The 17234-nt window shown below is 37.9% G+C and overlaps 6 protein-coding genes and 2 non-coding genes across 8 annotated transcripts; 5 read left to right on the top strand and 3 right to left on the bottom strand.

Annotated features, from left to right (window-relative positions):
• Positions 1-22: 22 nt before the first annotated feature.
• SMKI15G1710 (uncharacterized protein) lies at positions 23-700 on the bottom strand (the record flags this gene model as incomplete). The annotated part of the gene is made up of 1 exon (XM_056225654.1): positions 23-700. The coding sequence occupies one exon, from the start codon at positions 698-700 to the stop codon at positions 23-25; it is 678 nt and encodes a 225-aa protein (XP_056079451.1).
• Positions 701-2093: 1393 nt separating this feature from the next.
• Smki_15.trna10T lies at positions 2094-2166 on the top strand. Its single transcript has one exon. It is a non-coding gene; the product is annotated as a tRNA-Thr (tRNA).
• Positions 2167-2374: 208 nt separating this feature from the next.
• Positions 2375-6556, bottom strand: AUS1 (ATP-binding cassette sterol transporter AUS1; the record flags this gene model as incomplete). Its single annotated transcript, XM_056225653.1, has 1 exon — positions 2375-6556. The coding sequence occupies one exon, from the start codon at positions 6554-6556 to the stop codon at positions 2375-2377; it is 4182 nt and encodes a 1393-aa protein (XP_056079450.1).
• A 2559-nt stretch (positions 6557-9115) lies between these two features.
• On the top strand, positions 9116-9883 carry TIR2 (putative GPI-anchored mannoprotein; the record flags this gene model as incomplete). The annotated part of the gene is made up of 1 exon (XM_056225651.1): positions 9116-9883. The coding sequence occupies one exon, from the start codon at positions 9116-9118 to the stop codon at positions 9881-9883; it is 768 nt and encodes a 255-aa protein (XP_056079449.1).
• Positions 9884-10282: 399 nt separating this feature from the next.
• On the bottom strand, positions 10283-11692 carry TIR4 (Tir4p; the record flags this gene model as incomplete). The annotated part of the gene is made up of 1 exon (XM_056225650.1): positions 10283-11692. One exon carries the CDS (start codon positions 11690-11692, stop codon positions 10283-10285), a length of 1410 nt encoding a protein of 469 aa, XP_056079448.1.
• A 1636-nt stretch (positions 11693-13328) lies between these two features.
• On the top strand, positions 13329-14465 carry SLG1 (Slg1p; the record flags this gene model as incomplete). Its single annotated transcript, XM_056225649.1, has 1 exon — positions 13329-14465. The coding sequence occupies one exon, from the start codon at positions 13329-13331 to the stop codon at positions 14463-14465; it is 1137 nt and encodes a 378-aa protein (XP_056079447.1).
• Positions 14466-15667: 1202 nt separating this feature from the next.
• Positions 15668-15740, top strand: Smki_15.trna9R. Its single transcript has one exon. It is a non-coding gene; the product is annotated as a tRNA-Arg (tRNA).
• A 324-nt stretch (positions 15741-16064) lies between these two features.
• SGT2 (Sgt2p) lies at positions 16065-17102 on the top strand (the record flags this gene model as incomplete). The annotated part of the gene is made up of 1 exon (XM_056225648.1): positions 16065-17102. The coding sequence occupies one exon, from the start codon at positions 16065-16067 to the stop codon at positions 17100-17102; it is 1038 nt and encodes a 345-aa protein (XP_056079446.1).
• Positions 17103-17234: the final 132 nt, after the last annotated feature.

Here is a 17234-nt window from a genome sequence, read left to right as displayed (position 1 = left end):
TCTATAAAAGTCCAAAGGGAAATCAAGCGTGAAAGATGGTATCTGCGTCTTTGTGATATAGCATCAAGTAGGCCGTGAACCCTTCTCCCTGTGAATCCGGTTCGCCTCTGGAATTCACCTCCCCAGCACCGAACTGAAACGCTAGATAGGTCCTGAAACCAAAATATTCGTAGACAGACTTCGCATGTTCTGAAATAGCCTCGAGAGCAAGAGCACAATTGGCCTTGTCTGCTTTAAGTTTGTATTCCTCGAATATTTTTCTAACTGAGCCCCTAATTTCGGGGTGGCTGGGATCTTTCCCAATGGCGTAAAGATAGTAATAGTCCATTCCTCGAGGCATGACTTCGTGTTTCCTTGCAGTCAAGTCGTCAAAGAAAATCTTATTGAAGGATTCGTCGTCAGATAGCGTGGCAGGCAAGTGGTGTCCAGGGCGGCTCCATATTGCCACTGCATCGAAGTCATTTGCCTCAGCAATTTCTCCGTTCAGGTCATGGTAGCACGTCGTGTAGTAATGTATCATTGCATTTATTCTTTCTCTTGAAACTTTTTCTGTAATTGGGATATGGAAGAACTTTTTCATTAAGTAGTCATTGGCATATGATTTTTCAAATGCCTTGAACAACGTTTTCGAAGCCTTCTTCACATCGCTAGTCAAGTTTACTGCTATAGTGTGTTCTTCAGTTATCGATGATGTTACCATTATCAGAAAAATGTACTTTCATCTCAATTCTCCAATTGATATTTTTTGTTACTGTCTTCTCTGTTATTTTTTTTTTTACTTTTCTTATACTGGCATGAAAAACAAGAGAAAAAAAAGTCGTTTACTATATCAAAACGAAAGATCTTCTACTTGGAACGAGTGCTTGGAGAAAGTCAGAAGATAGAAAATAAAGCTACAACTGGACAATAAAACGACAAACCCTGTAGAATTCAGATATGAGGCCTACTATACGTTGATTCTTTTGTTTATTACTTTATTTGTTTTCGTTTTGGTGCTAAGAAACAAAACGATATGTTAGGACTGACTTTGTAACGTATCTCACTGACAAATTAAACATCTTATCCGTACACGATTATGGAATCTGTACTACTATCGCGGTTGTTCGTTTCTTTTTCTTCATATTATGCCATGAAAATATATTGGTTAACATACTTCAATTCTATTGCCGCTTGCTCTCCCTTCATCAAATGGTTTGCATTACTGTTGCCCCAACACAACTTTTATAAATGAAGTGATAATGTACGGCATTTGGTGAGCCACAGTAACATCTATGTGACAGTAATGATAGAGTGGCCTATTTTCCATATTATCAAGTTAGGTAGGTCTTAGGAAGGACTTTTTCAGCCGGATCTGGCTGCGTCAGTAAATGCGCGCAGTATAGGATATTATAAAGTATAGAAGCAGTTTACTTTAAGCGCCATAAATTTTCCCTTGGATTTCCGTTAATAACCCACGATTGGTGACGGTATTTTTCTTCTTATTTTACTCGGTTTTTCTGTTGAATATCATTCGTAAGGGCCCGTATGGGAATATTTACCTCACCAGCAGGAGTTAATCGAAGTACAAACATAGGGATTGCTAATGAGATAGGATAAAGAATGATAACATATTGTTGGAATGAAAATCAACTATCGTCTATCAACTAGTAGTCATACTACTAGTACATTATCATATACGGTGTTAGAAGATGACATAAGCTATGAGAAGCTAAAATGCAAGAATTGATAATGTAATAGGATAATGACTGACAAAATATAAAATGACAATAAAAGCATATACAAAATTATGTAGAATTACGAGTTCCAGTTATTGGATTCCTATATCCTCGAGGAGAACTTCTAGTATATCTACATACCTAATATTATTGCCTTTGTCAACAATGGAATCCCAACAATTACATCAAACTCCACTATTATCTCACCTCTCTTATATATGATTAAGAAGGAACGACTTATTCTTAATTTTTACAACTTACTAAACAACTAATTATCAACAATATCATATGTCCATTATGTCTCTGTTATACCATAAATTACCAGTAGTTGTTTCGGGTTATATTTTTTCCGCAATGACAAGTTTTCATTCATTTGTTGCTTCTATGGCCAAGTTGGTAAGGCGCCACACTAGTAATGTGGAGATCATCGGTTCAACTCCGATTGGAAGCATTTTTTGGACCTTCCAACTTCTAATTTATTCTGTTGGAATAAACAGCATTGAAGAGCATCTTTTTATGATACTAATGACTCGTTCTGTTACTTAACCTACTCATTGATCACCTTACAAAAAAACGGTATTAATAAAAATGTCGGAAATAAAGATATTAAAATTACTATTAAGTAGAAAAAAAACTAAAATATACTGTTTATAATGATGTTAGTTTTGTACAGATTTCTTCCCTTTATGGGGAATCATTTTAACAATAAATTTGAAAACTTTCGGCCATATTCTTGCCACATAAGTTAAGTAGTAGCCAGCAAACATGGCAAAGAAATTAAAACCAATATAAGCCCACTCGATACCAAAGTTCCTCCAAACATGATCATAGCTCATATTTTCATTTGCTAAGAAATCATCACCAACAGTGTATGTACAGTATGCGCAGACAGTAAAAGTGTTCTTATTAAACAGATAACCTCCAAATTCTTCAATGTAAGCCTCCATAAATTGGCCGCAAGTTTGCCCATCGAGAGGTTGTCCAGGGACCATCTCACCCATATCACATTTGATTTCCCAGTTGTGTAATAAAATACTAACGAACGATTCCACAAAATATGTGTATGGTGAGATTCTGTACATGAACTTCCAAAAAGTTGGGAATAACGAATAAGGTTGCATAACACCACAGAATGATGCTGTAAAACTGTAAATAAACGCGACGAAAACAGCAGCCGTTTGTAAATTAGGAGCAGTGTAAATTAGCCATAAACCGAGAGTTGCATAATAACCGGCAAAAAGCATGTAGTTTAAAAAGAAAACACCGGCACTCCAACCGGCGTTGTTAAATCCACAGCAAAAGAAAGCACAAACGAAAAACAGCGTAGAGCTTGTAAGTGCCAATGGTAATTCAATAATCGACTGAGATAGTAGAAGAACGGTCCAATGATAAGTGTTCGATCTTGCCTCTCTGGCGACATAAACTTCTTTCGTTTTCAGTGCTTTATCTTGGATTTGATTAATCAATGGAGATGAAACACATAGAGCCATGAAACAGAAGAAGATACTATTCTGCATGCCGATAATATTATGCTTAATATTCCAGAATGAGAAACCTATGAATAAACCAGCTCCACCATTCAAACAATACTTAGCCATGACATAAGTCATATCTCTTTTCGTACAAATATATTGTCTTCTTGTAATAAGAGCTAACTGTTGTAAGTAGGAAGGCTGTTTCCATAGTGAGGTTGTATAGTCAACACCTGAGGCGCGCGCATCATCTTCCAATCTAATTGTTTCCTTTTCAACCAGTTCCTTCTCCGCAGATGATTCCCATAATGCACTCCAATCTATAGTTTTCTTGTTCAACGCAAAACCTTCCTCCATTTCATCTTTTTCAACCGATGAATTACTACTTCCTACTGCATCAATGACGAAATCTGCAGGATTATCATGTTCTTTATCGTAAACCAGTGTGTTGTCGTGGGACATGAAATAACCGCAAGCATCGTCCATTGGTCCAAAGAAGACACATTCCCCTCCTCTTTTTAATAGGAAGATATTATCAAAATGACTAATGACACTCTTACTAGGCTGATGAATAGTACAAAAAATAGCTTGACCTTGCAAAGAAAGTTGTTTTAAAAACTTGACAATTGTTGATGCAGCCTCGGCGTCCAGCCCGGATGTTGGTTCATCCAGAAATAGTAAAAGTGAAGGCTTAGTAACAAGTTCAACACCGATGGATAAAAGTTTCTTTTGAGTCGGATTTAAATCGGCAACCAAAGTGTCCGGTGGTAATTTCAGTAACTTTGAAACAGTGTCTAAATATGCTTTGTCCCCATCACCTCTCAAAAGGCATGAAATTTCTAAAGATTCCTTCACGGACAATAAGTCCAAATGCAAATCCTGTTGTTGAACAAAACCTATACTTCTCTTAAACGCGTCTTCATCTGTCATTGGATGACCATCAATTAAAATCTCACCACTAACAACACCTGTCTCGACCCTTTGTGATAGGACATTCAACAAGGTTGTTTTACCTGCACCAGATTCACCCATTAGGGCTGTCAAACCAGAACTGATGAAACCTGATGTATTATTAATCAATTTCTTGTCACCGACTGTGTAGTTGATATTTCTCCAGGAAATGACATGTTTTTGAGTTTCTACGGTTTCCCTAATTGGTTCTTCATGGTAATCGCTTAAAGTCATTTCCTTATTTGTTGGCGATACCTGGTATGGAACAGCTGACAGACTAGACGAAGAAGATGAAACGGAGTGCGATTTTGGAATTCCTTCATATCTGCTATCAATTCTTGAGGACTTGACGCCCCTCTTTTTGTTGAAAAATGGCAACCACCTTGAAAAACCACTGTTATTGCGCTCTATTTCATCCCTATTGAAATAAGGCTTAATGTATTGAGATGCAAAAAGAGTGCAAGCAATAAAGAATACTAGAAATCCAATGATAATCCCAAAGTTTCTCCACACATGATTATATGAGTAAGATAAACCTTGGCTCAGGTAATCACGACCTCTAACGTAATCATTACCTAAAGTGGCCCCTTGCCAAGCACAGGCTTTATGGGAGAATGAAACATTCTCGTAGGTGGCACCTCTTGGAACAATTGTGTTGCTACAATCCAATTTCAAATTGTAAAGCTCATTGGACAGCACCGCCTCCATAGCATACATTGCAGGATTTAGATAAGCAATCCACACAAACCAAGGATGCATGTTGTTCAAGTAGATAACGTAAGAGGCGTACATTGCTATGGCCAGTAATAAAATGCCTGCAAACAAATTTGCGATCGAAATGGTTGGTGCGACTAGTGTTGTCAAAGCGAATAGTGAAACCATACAGAAATTGTAGAAGGAAAGGAACAGCAGAAAAATGAAGAATCTTGCAGCCTTGTATTGCAGGTGAGCAAGGAAGTATAGGATGATACTGAATACGATAACCAAACACAGTTTAAAGCAATAGTCGAACACTGTTGTCGAAAGTGTTTCGATCCAATTATTATAGAAATGAAGTTGGGATTGCTTTTTAACGACAGGTTGTCTCTGGAAAGCAATAGGCATGTCGGCAAGAGAAAGAAAAGTGAAGAAAAGAATGGAAAAAAAGGTCAAAGAACCTCTTGAGTATGAACCAATTGTGGTCAATGGAATCTCGTAGAACAGTGAACCAATAACCAAGGATTGAATAACAACAGAAATAAATTGCGCTGACATGTAAGCTTTATCACCCAAACTTCGTTGAAAAGCCCTTTTTGTGCAAAATAATAATTGTTTTTTCAACGGAATATTAAAAATAGGTGAGATATCAGAGGGATCCACATCTTTGATGGATTCATCAATCGAAGACTCTTGGATCTGCTGCTTTAAATTTCTATAATACGAAGAACGCTTCCATTGGTCATATAGGTCGAGATCAGAATTGTAAGTATACTTGGTAACTTCTTCTGTCGCATTTTTAAGAACGCTAGTAGCTGATGAATTTGATAGATTACCCAGACTCTTGTTTTTGAATTGAAAGTTTAAGATAGAAGTCAGGTATTCAATAATACAATCATTAGGATCTTTTTCAATACCTAATGTGTCATGGAAGTAGGTCAAACACTCATCCACAGTACCATAGAAAAGCTGGTAGGAATCGGATAGCAGAAGAATCTTGTCAAATTTATCAACAATTTTGTCACTTGCTTGGGAAATTCTGACTAAATTTACTGAACGAGTAGCCTTGGCCATCTTTCTTAGAATTCCCAAAAAATCTAAAGCTGTCGCGGAGTCAAGACCCTTGGTAGAATTATCCCATAGATAAACGGAACCATTCGCAATAAAAGTTTCGATAATAGAGATACGTTTACGTTCACCACCGGAAACACCTCGAAAAAAATCATTTCCTACAATAGTCTTTAGCACATGAGATAGACCGAATTCCCTTAAAAGTTCATTTCTTATCTGGTCGCGCTCACCTATCGGGATATCAAACTTACAACTCAATGCGAAGTCAATTGTCTGTTCTACTGTTAAAAATGGGAAATGTACATCTTGTTCATTGTTGTAAATAATTTGGTGAGGACATTTATTGGAAAAGGCCTTGAACTCGTTATTCTTGAATTTAATCGAACCTGGAGGAGAGTATGATAAACTAGTTTTCCCGTGAAACAAAGTTTTAAATAAGGTGGAAGTGGGGTAACCCAAAACCAAAACCATTTCACCAGCTTCCGCTTGGAAGGTTACGTCATTTAATTGATTTAGAGGAGGCTGTGAGCCGTCTTCGGCATCATAATTCCTCCGAGAGTCGCTCTCAGCATCAAAACCGAATTGGATGTTTGCGCCGTTAAAAGTAAGTGACCCGTTAGCAACAGGAGTGAAATACTTTGAAATTGACATGTCAATTCAAATAAAAAAAAAGAAATAAAAGTATATTGTAGGGACTGAGAAAAAAATCTACACTAGTCTTTATTATCCAGCCGATGCTCTTTCAAGTATAATTTTATTTCAATGTGGATTTTTATGTCCAATAATTGCTCAAAAAAAGCTTCGCCGAAATAGTGCTAAGTTTAAAGAGATACATTTCATCAAAACTGTTCATTACTTTGGAAATAAGGCAAAGGCACCGTCTTTATATTTGAATTGAAAAAGAAGCGTGAAAAGAACACACATCTATGTTTCCTTTGTCACATCGTACAGGAGGCAAGCTGCTGTGGCTGTAGTAACACCTAGAGGGCCGCTTTCCGCAAAACTCGTTTACATATCTCATATGCTGTATGGAGTGATCTTCAGGCACTCCCTCTAAAAACACTGTAGTGATAATAAAAGTACCTGGAACGACAGCGCGTGAAAAGAAACGAGGAACAACAGTGCCTTCAAAGGAGTACTTTTCTTATTGTTTACGAAGAAGCGCTCGCAGTTTCTGTTGCCTACAAAGGCACATGATGATCATGTAAGCAAACGACGCTATCGAGCGTGAACTGCTCGTATGGCTTATATTTGCCCCATACAAAGACAAGGATAGTTACCAATTGAGTATCTTCTATGTTTGCTACTCTTTAATATTTAAGAGAAAGGAGAAGAAGATGTATATGCAGTCTAATATTAGAACACCACTATGTCCCGATGTTTTCTTAAGAGTACGACTGCATATGTGCATCTAACCGTCCCTTCATCGTAGGTGAAAAAGATCGCTGATACATTCAGGAACGTTATATAAATAAGGAATATTTTCATGAGAAAGAAGAGGAAAAGCCTTTGAAGGTGTTCACACATTGATGCTGTTGTAGTGATGCGTCAGTGAACGCGTTATATATGATTAATACGAAGATATTAGTATTGCGGCATGAATAAGAATATGTTGGATAATATCTTTTTTTTTATTTACTTTTTGAAATTTGTGTAGCTGCTGTGAAAACGAGGTATGTCGTTTAAATTTTGTTCTTTTGTGGTGGCTACGTAAAATCGTACATTATATATTGCAAAAAATAAACAACTATAGTTCATTTTCTATGGGGGGTTGATTTTTCAGCGTGTCTGGTTCTCTTCTCGGGTGTTTGTTTATTTTTATAATTGGCTCTCAGTTACTTGTTTTTTGATAACAAATCTCTAAGAGATGTACTCTATGTATCGATTGCTACGATGAATTTTGATGTTCCCATACCAGCAAAATCACTGTGTTTATGAATGTACTCAAAAAGAAAATAAGGAACTTCTACATTTCGAATTTTTTTAATTGCTTCAATAATCGAAGGGAATCTCCCCTCTCAACAGTAAGACGCACAGACTCAATAAGAGAACACATTAATTTTCTTGCCAGAAGTTTCCACTGGATTTCAACAAATGAAATAGGAGCTGCACGATACTATAGTATTGCAACATTTGAACTTTAAAAGAAATTTTCCTACTTCACAAATTTATCAAGAAAGGTTGGTATGCATGTGCAATAAGACAAAAATCTACTTCTTATTTAATACAAACTTTCACATAGTCATATAACATTCTCATGAAAACCTAAATGCAACAACTAGTAAAACTACGCTTGGATGGATTTGTGTGCGTTTAGCCTTTTATATACGGCCCAAGGGGTGTGTAAGAGCAGCGACCATTCCAATTTGTGGAATACTTTTTTACAAAGAAGTGGGCTGACTTACTTTTGAAGTTTACTTCCATAACAGTTGGGCACATATAATATCATTGTTTCAAGGTACGTCCTATGAACCGATCTTCAAACTAATGATAAAGTACACAATAGAACACCTGTTAAAATTCAGTGGAAAATACCTTGGCTTTTTGTTAATGCCCAGAAAAAAATAACAAGTAACGGTGGGGAAATACGCGCGATCACATCTTCTTTTCTCAAAGCTTCTCCACGGTATCTTCTGTAGCTTGGTGCCTTCATCTACATTTTAGTAAAACCTTGGCTGGCCAAGAACCCCAAACGAGACACATCTTTCCTAAAAAGGATGTTTCTGTACAAATGTGGTAAGCAACAAACCCTCGAGAAAATATAGGCAAGAAAGAAATGAGGCAGTTCATTTAACAATACCCTTCAAGCCTTTATTCGTTCTTCGTAAAGGATACACGAAAAACAAGTAATACTTTGCAGAAATGAACACAGAGTTGACTCGCAGGGAATCTTGGAAAGCCAAGAGTTTTTTTTTTTTGATAATGATCTCCCAAAGCAACCATCTATCTACATTGTAGTTTAAACTTGGCGTAAGACGTTCTCCTGAATTCCTTAACAGCTGAACATCATGCGTATAAACGAGTAAGCAAGGAACTAACAGAATGATGTTCACTCAGAGTTCAGTTACTTTGAAAAATGATATATAAGTAGGAAGTGAAATTCAGAGATATGAGATGTAACACATGGAATTATTATCCTTCTGCTTTGCCATTGTCAGGAGAACAATTAGAAATATATCTATACATTCGCTTAAATCATACTAATAAAAAATGGCTTACATTAAAATCGCTTTACTAGCCGCTGTCGCTGCTTTGGCATCCGCTCAAACCCAAGAAGAAATCGACGAATTGAACGTTATTTTGAACGATGTTAAATCTAACTTACAAGAATATATTAGCTTGGCTTCTGACTCAAGCTCCGGTTTCTCTTTAAGCAGTTTACCATCTGGTGTCTTGGACATCGGGTTAGCTTTGGCTTCTGCCACTGATGACTCCTATACAACTTTATACTCTGAAGTTGATTTTGCCGCTGTTAGCAAAATGTTGACCCAAGTTCCATGGTACTCATCCAGATTAGAACCAGCTTTGAAGTCCTTGGAAGGTGATGATTCTTCCTCTGCTGCTCCAAGCTCCACTGAAGCCAAGACCTCTTCCACTGCTGCTCCAAGCTCCTCTGAAGCTAAAACCTCTTCTACTGCTGCTCCAAGCTCCTCTGAAGACAAGACCTCTTCCACTGCTGCTCCAAGCTCCACTGAAGACAAGACCTCTTCCACTGCTGCTCCAAGCTCCTCTGAAGCTAAAACCTCTTCTACTGCTGCTCCAAGCTCCTCTGAAGACAAGACCTCTTCTGCCACTACTTCTTCCGCTAAGGTTTCTTCCACCGCCGCCTCCTCCGCCAAGGTCTCTGCCATCTCACAAATTACTGATGGTCAAATCCAAGCTACCAGCACTGTTTCTGAACAAACCGAAAACGGTGCTGCTAAGGCTGTTATGGGCATGGGTGCTGGTTTTGTGGCTGCCGCTGCTATGTTGTTATAATCTCATTAAGTGGAATTTAACGTTCGTATATACCAATTTTGGATATTAATTAACTTTTTTAAATAATATTAAGATATTTGTCAGACTTGATCTCACCTTTTTTTTTTAGCTAGCAATAGCAGTTACAGTGCGCATTTCAACGACTGGAATGAATTAATTTTTCCTTTACTATTTCAAGTTATGTTTTTTGTTTAAACTTTTAATAATTCTCAAAAATGTAGCTATATGATCATTTTTACGTTGATTGATAAAAGCATCAATAATAGGCCAGTTATCAGTTTTTATATAATACAGAGAAGTACATATGAAAGCCTAAAAGTTATGTATTTTTCTTCAACGGGAAAGTTAAAATAATAATATAATCATAAGTTGAACGAACATCTTCCATACACACTGAAATCATAGTAACATGGCAGCGACAGCGGCTAAAGCGCCAGCACCCATACCAATAACAACCTTAGCAGCACCGTTTTCGGTTTGTTGAACGATACCAGCGGTTGTGGATTGAACACTAACAGCAGGGGCAGAATTCTTGGATTGAACGCTAACAGCGGTGGCAGACTTCTTAGCTTGACAAGCGGAGTCACAGACGGTAACTGTAGTCTTCAATGTAGATTGTTTAGTTGCAGTAGCAGACTTCTTAGCTTGACAAGCGGAGTCACAGACGGTAACTGTTGTCTTAAGTGTAGAGAAGTCAGTTACAGTAGAGGTGCCTTCCTTGCACGTACTGCAGACAGTAGCAGTAGTAATTTCGGTAGAATTATTATAACCAGTGGTAGAAACTGGAGCGACAGAAGTTGAAGAGTAGTCACAGACAGTAGTTTCTTTAGTAACAAGAGTATTAGCAGTTTCGGTAACAGTGGTTCCGTTTCTAGTTGAAATAATAACACTGGAAGCAGAAGAATAAGCAGGGGTAGTGGTGGTGGAGTTGTAAGGAGCAATACTTGAGCTGGAAGTCTTGGCAGTGGTAGAACTAGCAATGGTGGTGGAGTTGTAAGCAGGAACTGAGCTAGCAGTTTCGCTCGAAGAAACAATTGAGGAAGCAGCAGATGAGGCGACAGCTGATGAGGAAGAAGCAACAACTGATGAGGAAGCGACAGCTGATGAGGAAGCAACAACTGATGAGGAGGCGACAGCAGATGAAGAAGAAGCAACAACTGATGAGGAAGCGACAGCTGATGAGGAAGCAACAACTGATGAGGAGGCGACAGCAGATGAAGAAGAAGCAACAACTGATGAGGAAGCGACAGCAGATGAGCTGCTACCGTCAGTCGAAGAGGAAACGGCTGATGAGGAAGCAATAGCAGAAGATGTGGAAACAGTCGAGCTGGCAACTTCGCTTGAAGATGGTAAAACAGAAGAACCAGTAACCTCGGATGAGGTGGCAACAGATGAACTAGTAGCCTGGGCTGAAGACGTAGCAACAGAAGTTGTGGCTACTGTGGAACTGGAAGCAACGGAGGAAGTAAGAGAAGCATCTAATTCCTCCAATTGTGGAAGTAGCCTAGAGGAGTACCATGGGACCATAGTTAGCATAGATTCAACGGCTGCGAAGTCAACTTCAGAGTACAAAGTAGTGTAGGAGTCATCAGTTGGGTCTTGAACCAATTGTGCAGCAATATCCATAATCCCGGCTGGCATCTTGTCCAAGGAGAAGCCAGAATTTGGAGTTTGAGACAATTGGATGTAATCAGCAATGTTGGACTTGACATCATTCAAAGCAACATTCAATTCATTGATTTGTTTTTGGGTTTGCGCATAGGCGAAAGCAGCAAGAGCGGCTAGTAAAGTGATTTTGGAGTAAGCCATCTTAGTTATAGTGTTATTAAGCGAGTGAAAAGGTTTTTGCAGGTCTTATTACAACAAGAGAGCAAACAAGTGAAGGTACTAAAAATTGATCTGTTCTGGTAGTCTTTCTCTTTTTATATTTGAGAGCCTTCTGTTCTAACTAGTTTGATTCTCAAATGCATCGTTTAAGAATCCTCTTCCACTATTTTCCGTCATACTTTGATTCTAAATCTCTTTCTTCTAAAAATGGTAAATGGGTTGCTACGAGGTTTTTTTTACAAAGAAATCGCGCGTAGCTTCGAATTCTCCTCGCGTTTAATAAAGCTATTGTTAAAGAGCGCTTCGTTTGCCTTTTTAAGTTGCCTTTGGTTGCCATTGTTGTTTCTTCAGGGGTTTCTTCAGGACATGTCAGCTGTGCAAATATATCTAAGTTTAGGAGCCGCAGTTGGATTATGACAGTTCTTAAACGGGAACTAGGCTACCGTGGTTTCCCCATACGAAGGAGTCTGGTAGCAGTTTTGGTCTTTTTTGTGTGGTGTGTGCCTACTTCTGATCTCTAATTCCACTGAAGTGTCTGTTATGCCTTGTAAACGATTTTTTTATTTTACAAGAATCTGGGAAGACATGGACCTAATTAGATCATCCTCTCTATTTACGGTCCCTTATCAACACCCGTTTTGATTAACTAATGCGTAATTATAGTTCGTTCAAACCATTTTCTTAGTGCACCGCGTTTACAGTTTGGAATTTTCTTTTAGAAAGAAGCACTCTATTCGTCAGGAGGATAATCTGTATGCCGTATATATGAAAAATATATAAAGCACAAATTTGAGGCATAAACAATCTCATTGTCTTTGCCTGGGAAATTAGCCGTGGTTTTTTTGCGGGTTCTTGTTTGTCTTTTCATTTTCTAGTTTTAGCAGGCCCATGTGCAACTTTTTTACAAAGTTTTATCACATATGTTGTAGCAACAGTCTGTTGGGCCAACTGCAAAACAATTAATGTCTAGCATTTACCCTCTTGACACTTCTGAGGGACGAAAAAACAATGCGCCATTGCCGGTGCAACGCCATCGATAGGTGGTGGTACAGTAGTTGTTCTCTTTCAGTGATATTATCACTACGTAAGCTAAAAGGCAAGACAACTTACACAAGACTAACCGCACAATCTATATAAATACACGAACACATATGGCTGTAAACTTTGCGATCTATTAGAAGCGATCAGTTAAATTGTCCGTGACTTTTGTAGAACTACGTTCTTTCAGAAAAATTTTCTCCGCTTTTACTCTCAGTAGATGGAAATAACGCTGCATCTTGAAGAAAATAATGTAAATTTCGAAGCGAGAGCGAGAGAGACGGAGGGGAAAAAAATGAAAGCGTTTGGCGTATCATAGCCTCATTTTGGAGAATTCAGTGCAATAAAGTTTTCTTAAAACAAGCAGGATAAACTCAACTTGCTTCTAACATCAACGAATATCTCGTATCAATACTGGAACTGCTTAACAGGTACCCAAGGTAACAAGAAGCTCTTCGTTGTCCATAGATTTTCAATAAGGAGAGATAGGAAAAAGAGAAAACAGAATTTGCTATACATTCATTCAAGATAGTACATCTGCTGATATAGTATTCAGGATAAAAAAACTCAATATTCACAAATGAAACTGAACAAAACAAGCTTTCTTCTAGTTTTATTGCCCATTTTATCGCAAGTGAGTGCCTATACGTACGTGAATTGTTTTAGCTCATTACCTTCTGACTTTTCACAAGACGATTCGTATTCCTGGCAGTCTAGTTCTTACTGTAACAACAAATGTAACGCAAAAGGTGCGAGTTATTTCGCTCTCTACAACCACTCTGAATGTTACTGCGGTAGTACTGATCCATCTGACTCAGAGTCTACCTCCTCTTCATGTGATGCGTATTGCTATGGTTACAAAAGCGAAATGTGTGGTGGTACGGACGCCTATTCTGTATATCGGATTGATTCTGACACAAATAGTAATAGTGCAAGCAACTCTGATTCGGATATTGAAGCTAGTTCTTCTTCGACTTCTTCCGCAACTTCATCAACAACCTCTTCCACATCATCAACTACATCATCAACCACATCATCAACCACATCATCAACAGCATCTTCGTCCACATTACAGACGTCTTCTGAGTCAACGCAAGCAGCTGTCTCTATTTCAACGTCACAGAGTTCGAGTACCGTAGCGTCAGAAAGCTCGTTGACCCCGAATACGTTGACTAGCAGCACTAGCTCCCAATCACAGGATGCCACTTCAATAATATACTCCACCGCTTTCCACACTGAGGGCGGTTCTACGATATTTGTTACGAACACCATCACGACAAGTGCACAGAATTCAGGATCTGCCACAGGTACAGCTGGATCTGACTCTGCAAGCGGGAATAACACACATAAGAAGAAAACCAATGTAGGGGCAATCGTTGGTGGTGTAGTAGGTGGCGTAGTCGGAGCTATAGCGATAGCACTTTGTATTTTGTTGATTGTTAGACACATCAATATGAAACGAGAACAAGATAGGATGGAAAAAGAGTATCAAGAGGCAATAAAACCAGTTGAGTACCCTGATAAGTTGTACGCTTCTTCTTTTTCATCTAATCATGGGCCCTCATCGGGAAGCTTTGAAGAAGGACATACCAATGGACAAACCGATGTTAACCCTTTTGATGATTCAAGGAGAATAAGCAACGGAACGTTCATAAACGGCGGACCAGGTGGGAAAAATAACGTACTAACTGTAGTTAATCCAGACGAAGCTGATTGAAGAAAATCATAAAAAACTATTATATTCTTATACTGTTGCCAAACAATGTTTGTTCCTATTCATTACTTTCTTTTTCTTTGATTTCATCTAGCGCAGAATTCTCCTCTTTTCATGCGATGATGTTCTTTTTGAAAATTTGTATGGTTCAAGTCGAAGAACTAAAGATGACAAGAAACATTAAATAGGAACTACAATATCAGATTAGTTACTTTTCTTTCACTCATCCATTTTTTCAAGTTTTTTATAAATACCAACCCTTAGTTACATAGACTTAACAGTAATGAATACCAAAAAAATTTCCCTGAGAATATAGGATTCCACGAACAGAAACAACAGTTATACATAATAAATATTGTGGATATACTACCGATAATTTATTTAAATCATTATTCATATTGTGAGTATACTATTATATACGAAGCTCAAAGACGGGACTGCTGAAAAAGAAATCAACTATCGTCAATTGACAATTTAATCATGTCACTAGTATATTGTCATATACAGTAGTATATGATAAATAAACAATGAAAAACGGTAGTCAAATTTAGTTCGTAAAATTTAATAACTCCATAGGATGACTGATTAAAGAAGATACATCGCGTACTAAGTTGGTATGGCTGATTACGTTCAAAGAAGGTAAGCAACGAGATATAAGTGAAAACCGTGATCGTAAGATGATATAATATGTAGACTGTCAGAAATAAATGATTTACAAGTAGCGGTATAAATAAGATAGACCTGACCTTGAAGAGAGAGACATGAGAATCTAGTTGATGTTGAGATTGTTGTTGGAATTCCATTGTCGATGAAGGTAATAATATTATTATGTATACAGAATATTCTAGACATTTTCCTCGAGGATGGAGGAATCCAATAACTGGAACTCGTGATCTTACATAATTCTGTAAATACTTCTATCGTCATTATATAAGTTGTCATTCATTATCCTATTACATTATTAAACTTTGCGTTTCAGCTTCCACTAACTTCGATGACAGCTTTTCATAACTTACGTCATCTTCTGACGCCGTATACACATAATATACTAGTAGTATGACTACTAGTTGATAGACAATAATTGATTTATATTCCAGCAGTTCTTATTCCAGCAATTGAATATCCGGAAATGAAACAAAGATGACCCGAATTCTCTGTAACATTTTTGTATTATTAAAACAATTACTCGTGGCTTTTAAAATCTGTTCCTCGTGGCCCAATGGTCACGGCGTCTGGCTACGAACCAGAAGATTCCAGGTTCAAGTCCTGGCGGGGAAGATTTTTTTTGAATTTCCAATAGAAATCTGTATAACTGTATTCTACTCTGCCTGTATAACTCCAAGTACTTTTTTTTTGCTATTATTGCCATTTTTGTCGTCATCTTCAACCATTTATGTTTTTACCTTTTTTTGTTATTTCTCATAATTTTTCAGGTCTAGAGAATTTCCCAATCGAAAAAAATAGAAGATCCGAGAAGGTTTTATTATTCTAAATGCAATTCTGAATTTTGCCACCATATAAAATGAGTACAAGCGATATAATCGAATACTAAATAAAGGCTTTTGACAAAAGATTATCTTGTCAACACAAATATACTGTACGATGTTAGCATCAAAAGAAGAAATCGCGGCCCTTATTGTAAACTACTTTTCCTCCATTGTGGAAAAGAAGGAAATTTCAGAAGATGGTGCTGATTCCTTAAACGTTGCCATGGACTGTATCTCTGAAGCCTTTGGCTTTGAAAGAGATGCCGCTTCAGGTATCTTAGGGAAGTCTGAATTTAAAGGCAAAAGTTTAGCTGACGTGCTAAATTCTGCATCAAAGGCCTCAGAATCAAATGAAAAGGATGATGCTCAAAATGTCGAAGTTAATATTCCAGAAGAAGATGCAGAAACTAAGGCTAAAGCTGAAGACTTGAAAATGCAAGGTAACAAGGCCATGGCTAACAAAGATTACGAGCTTGCAATCAATAAATATACTGAAGCTATTCAAGTTTTACCAACTAATGCCATCTATTACGCTAATAGAGCAGCAGCACACTCATCTCTGAGAGAATATGATGAAGCAGTCAAAGATGCTGAATCTTCAATTTCCATCGACCCATCTTATTTCAGAGGTTACTCTAGATTAGGATTTGCCAAGTATGCACAAGGCAAGCCCGAAGAAGCTCTTGAAGCATACAAGAAGGTTCTTGATATCGAAGGTGATAATGCGACAGAAGCTATGAAAAGGGATTATGAAAGCGCTAAGAAGAAGGTTGAACAATCCTTGAATCTAGAGAAAGCAGTTCCAGAACAGTCGAGAGATGCAGATGCCAATGCTAGCCAAGGAGCTGGTTCAAGTGGATTACCAGATCTTGGTTCTTTACTAGGTGGTGGTCTAGGCGGTTTGATGAACAACCCACAACTGATGCAAGCTGCGCAAAAGATGATGAGCAATCCAGGTGCTATGCAGAATATTCAAAAAATGATGCAAGATCCAAGTATTAGACAAATGGCGGAAGGTTTTACTTCGGGTGGAGGGGCTCCAAATTTGTCTGACTTGATGAATAACCCAGCGCTCAGAAACATGGCAGGCAATCTATTTGGTGGAGCAGACGCTCCATCTTCAGAAGGCACACCAGACAGCGAAAACAAATGAGTGTGCCGGTGCGAATAAGTTTGTTGGCAACACATGTTATGTAGATATAAATGTAGCTTTTTTAGAGTGAATATTACTAGTAGTTTTATCGTTACTTTTTGATATTATTGCGATGCACCTATACAGGTGTTG

The sequence above is a fragment of the Saccharomyces mikatae genome (assembly GCF_947241705.1).
Source record: "Saccharomyces mikatae IFO 1815 strain IFO1815 genome assembly, chromosome: 15".
Classification (NCBI taxonomy): domain Eukaryota; kingdom Fungi; phylum Ascomycota; class Saccharomycetes; order Saccharomycetales; family Saccharomycetaceae; genus Saccharomyces; species Saccharomyces mikatae.
Note: the sequence above shows the minus strand (reverse complement) of the source record. Positions and strands in the feature narration are given on the sequence as shown.